Here is a 4,657-nt window from a genome sequence, read left to right on the forward strand (position 1 = left end):
GCTTCTTCAACTCCTTCTCAACGGTACGCGCCTGCTCTTCTTCTTCTCCGGCCGATCGGTCGATTGATTCTTGCTTCCGTCCGTCCGTCCGTCCGGCGGCTGGTTCGTTCCCGGGTCGATCGATCCGTGTGGTTTCTGTCTCCTGGAAGGACTAATCCATGTTCTTGCCGCTGCAGGGCTAGCTAGCTCTTCTCCCGCGGGATTCGATCGCTGTTCCAGCTGAAGAACTGCGGCTGAACCCGAGGTAGTGTCTCGTGTTCCCATCCGCGGTCCCGAATTCGCTGGATTCCCTCTGTTCCTCTCGTTCACGGACTGGCGAGATCGCCTAGTCTGTCTGTGTGGGAGGACAAGTGTCCGTCTCCTGGCCGATACATCCACCCCCCATCCCTGTCCCCTCTCGCTTGAATGTTAATTTGTTCTGATCCCCGCACGCAGCAACTGAAATCGTCTGCTTGTTCATGCAGGTGGTGCGGATTGATTGATTTCGGATGCCGCCGAGCTTGATTGGATCTTTCCTCCCCTGGTCAGACACGCCGCCGCCGCCTCCGCCGTTTCAGACTGGGCGGATTAGCGGCGCTAACTAATAATCTCCCCCGCTTCCCCACCTGCGCGCTAACTGCAGCTCCAATGCCGCCAAGATTGTAGCTTCCCCTCTAACCATCACATGGTGTGTCCCCGATTTTGCCTTCTTCCTCGGCAACTTGGCCCAATCTGCTTGCCTCTGACAAGATTGCATTTGGCGCAGCTGGACCGGATGGCGCCCCCGAGATTCAGATGCAGAGCCGGCGCGCGCCGGCGGCTGGCCTCGCTGCTGCTCCTCCTGGCCCTGGCGCCGGCCGCCGTGGCGGCGGTGGGCGGGGACGTGGAGTACCCGCATTGCAGCTGCGACGGCGGGGGCGGCGGCGGGTTCTGGAGCGTGGACAACATCTTCCGGTGGCAGAAGGTGAGCGACCTGCTGATCGCGGCGGCCTACTTCAGCATCCCGCTCGAGATCCTCTACTTCGTGGCGGGGCTCCGCCACCTGCTCCCGTTCCGGTGGGTGCTGGTGCAGTTCGGCGCCTTCATCGTGCTCTGCGGCCTCACCCACCTGCTCGCCGCCTTCACCTACGAGCCCCACCCCTTCGTGCTCGTGCTCCTGCTCACCGTCGCCAAGTTCCTCACCGCGCTCGTTTCCTTCCTCACCGCCATCACGTTGCTCACGCTCATCCCGCAGCTGCTCCGCGTCAAGGTCCGCGAGAGCCTGCTCTGGATCAAGGCCCGCGAGCTCGACCGCGAGGTCGACCTCATGAAGCAGCAGGAGGAGGCGAGCTGGCACGTCAGGATGCTCACGCAGGAGATCCGCAAGTCGCTTGACCGGCACACCGTGCTCTACACCACGCTCATCGAGCTCTCCCGGGTGCTCGGCCTCACCAACTGTGCCGTCTGGATGCCCTCCGCGGCTGCCAGTGATGGCAAGGTTACGATGCACCTCACCCACGAGCTCCGGCGCGGGGGCAGCGATGAGGGGCTCGTCGTTATTGGGGTGGACGACGTGGATGTTGTCGAGGTCCGGAGGAGCGACGGCGTGAAGCTGCTAGGCCCTGGCTCGGCGCTCGCGGCGGCCAGCGGCGGGGGCAAGGAGGACACGGGCACCGTGGCGGCGATACGGATGCCGATGCTCAAGGTGTCGGACTTCAAGGGCGGCACGCCGGAGGTGATCCAGACGAGCTACGCCGTGCTGGTGCTGGTGCCTCCCGCGGACAAGACCTGGGGCGCCCATGAGACAGAGATCGTTGAGGTGGTCGCCGACCAGGTGGCCGTGGCGCTCTCGCACGCGTCGCTGCTCGAGGAGTCGCAGGCCATGCGTGACCGTCTCGCTGAGCAGAACCGCGAGCTCCTGCAGGCGCGGCGGGACACGCTCATGGCGAACGAGGCCCGGGACGCGTTCCAGCGTGTCATGAGCCAGGGAATGCGCCGGCCGATCCACTCCATCCTCGGCCTCGTGTCCGTGGTGCAGGAGGACGACCTGACGCCCGAGCAGAAGCTCGTCGTTGACACTATGGGCCGGACGGCCACTGTTGTCTCCACGCTCATCAACGACGTCATGGAGATGTCGGCCACCAACCGGGAGCGCTTCCCGCTGGAAACGCGGCCGTTCCAGCTGCACTCCATGATCAGGGACGCCGCCTGCGTCTCGCGGTGCCTCTGCGACTTCAGAGGGTTCGGCTTCGCCGTGCACGTCGAGAACACGCTGCCGAACCTTGTCATCGGTGACGAGAGGAGGATCTTCCATGTCATCCTGCACATGGTTGGCAACCTCATTAGCCGTATCGACTCTGGGCATGTCACGTTCCGAGTGCGTGCTGACGACGAGGTGGCGGAGGACACCCTTGGACAGAGGTGGGATCCTTGGAGGCCAAGCTACTCCAGTGGGTACTCGTCGGTGAAGTTTGTCATTGGGGTGAAGAGCCAGCAGAGCTCCGGCTCAACGATCCCGCCAGCGGGGCAGTTCAAACGGAAGCCAAGCGGTGAGGGCTTTGATCTGAGGCTGAGTTTCAGCATGTGCAGGAAGCTCGTGCAGGTACTGTCAAACTGTCCATTTCTGTAAGCTCATTTCAAATGCAGTTCAAACTGAGAGCATACAAGTAACTGTAATTTTTTTGTTCACTTGTTTTTGATTTTGTAATGCCATCAGATGATGAGAGGCAACATTTGGGCGGTGCTCGATGGGCAAGGGCTGCCGGAGAGCATGACCCTGGTGCTGAGGTTCCAGCTGCAGCCACCGGCGCCGCTCATGTCGTCCAGCACCAGCGCAGGATCATTCGAGCGGCAATACGCATCGCCCTCGTGCCAGCTGACCGGACTGAAGATCCTGCTCATCGACGATGATGACATCAATATGGTGGTCGCGCGGAAGCTCCTGGAGAAGCTGGGGTGCGTGGTCTCCTCTCTGCCCTCGGGGTCAGGGTTCCTGAACTCCGTCGGCCCCTCGTCGGGCGCGTACCAGGTGGTCCTGGTGAACCTCGAGATGACGCGGGTGAACGCGCTGGATGTCGCGGTGAGGGTCCAGCAGTACCGTAGTGGCCGCTGGCCGTTCGTGATGGCCATGACGTCAGAGCAGAACGCGTGGGAGAAGTGCGCGCAGTCTGGGATCAACGGCATCCTCAGGAAGCCGGTGGTCATGCTCGAGGCCAAGGAGGAGCTCACCCGGATTCTTCAGAGCGCATGATGTCGCTGTGGTTCGCCGGTCATTTCGCCTTCCTGCCGAGAACTCTCGAAATGGCGAGGAACTGCCATCAATCACCGGTCGGCGCCACCGAAGGGGCGATCTCCTTGTGAAATCTTTGATCAGAAGGGCCACGACGACGGCGAAGAAACTCGCATTGGCCAGCCACTGATGGTTTCCCTTTGTGCTGCTCTGTTTCTGCAGTGTTTGCTGGGGAGGCTCCATATCAGTGGCAATGTCACTGTGCCACATATTCTAGCACTAGAGGGAGGTTACAAGTAAGAGGGGGAGGAGCCTTGCTGCTGATGATGCATTGATTCTTGATAGAGATCCAGGAGAAATACATGTGATGATCTCATCACCAGTGGCAATAAGATTTTGTCTGATAGGAGAGGTTCAGCAGTGTATTTAGAAAGTGGAGGAGGACTAATCAATTGCATGCCCAGTGGAGGAAGCATAAGCTTCCTTTGAACATTGGATTCTAGTTGTAGGTATGAGAATGTAACAGGAACATTTTGTATTCAGGCATGTTCAGTGAGAATGGATCGAACCATTCTTGTGTTCCTCCATAATTTTCTACTAGATGATACGCATCATCTTGTAAAAAGAACGGTTGCTGAAGATGTGGTGCATCTTCAGAAGTTCTGCAACTTTTTTAAGCATTGGGTGGAGTAGTAAACAAATGTCTGGATGCAAAAGGGGAGATATGGTGCATCCAGGAAGATCTTGTGGTGTCTACTAGCATCAGAATTATACCAAGATTAGCGGATGGTGAATTGATTAATTTTGATGCTGCTGCAGTTCAAACATGTTCAATGAGAATGGATTGAACAAGCACATGTCTTTTACCCCTTCTGCTGAAGTTCAAAGAAAGGAGAAGTCTTATGTTCCCCTTCCATGTTTTTTCAGACGTTATGTTGTTAAAAAAAAGACCATGATAACGCCCGAATGTTCTTTTTTTTACCGTGGCAAATCGAACGTTTTTTATGGCAATTTTAGTGATGCGTTAATGGGAAATTTAGTTGACACACATGGCAAATCCGTGCTCGGTGTACTTTTTGCTAGGAAATTGCCATGCGTGTCAACTAAACTTGCCATCCAGTGTCACTGAAATTGCCGTCGAAAACGTTCTATTTACCATCGTCAAATCCCGACCGTCCGGAATTTATCATTTTCGTAAAAAAAATGGTTGCTGAAGATGTGGTCCAGAAATTGTGTTTTTTTAAGCATAGAGTAGTAAACGAATGTTCAGATCCAAGATGAAAGATATGATGCATGTAGACAGATCTTGTGGAGTCTATTAGCATCAGAATTATACCAAGAGCAGATGGTTAACTAATCTTAATGCTGCACGCGCGCAATGGTGAGTGGGTGAGATGGTTGACCTGAGAAGAGTGAGGAAGAGGCAGACATTGATCTCGAGTTATGGATCGGGAGCACGCGGTCGGTCAC

The 4,657-nt window shown here is 56.5% G+C and overlaps 1 protein-coding gene across 1 annotated transcript; it reads left to right on the forward strand.

Moving 5' to 3' along the window:
- LOC119318576 (ethylene receptor 3-like) lies at window positions 1-3,855 on the forward strand. The gene is made up of 5 exons (XM_037593156.1): window positions 1-23; window positions 177-244; window positions 465-667; window positions 746-2,560; window positions 2,675-3,855. Exons 3-5 carry the CDS (start codon window positions 665-667, stop codon window positions 3,206-3,208), a joined length of 2,352 nt encoding a protein of 783 aa, XP_037449053.1. The 5' UTR covers window positions 1-23; window positions 177-244; window positions 465-664; the 3' UTR covers window positions 3,209-3,855.
- Window positions 3,856-4,657: the final 802 nt, after the last annotated feature.

The sequence above is a fragment of the Triticum dicoccoides genome, chromosome 6A, assembly GCF_002162155.2.
Source record: "Triticum dicoccoides isolate Atlit2015 ecotype Zavitan chromosome 6A, WEW_v2.0, whole genome shotgun sequence".
In the NCBI taxonomy this organism is placed as follows: Eukaryota; Viridiplantae; Streptophyta; class Magnoliopsida; order Poales; family Poaceae; genus Triticum; species Triticum dicoccoides.

What these genes read in the sequence shown, in the direction of transcription:
- LOC119318576 (XM_037593156.1), top strand. An exon ending in TGTGCAGGAAGCTCGTGCAG is followed by an intron (nt 2,561 to 2,674) that starts GTACTGTCAAAC and finishes TAATGCCATCAG; the next exon opens with ATGATGAGAGGCAACATTTG.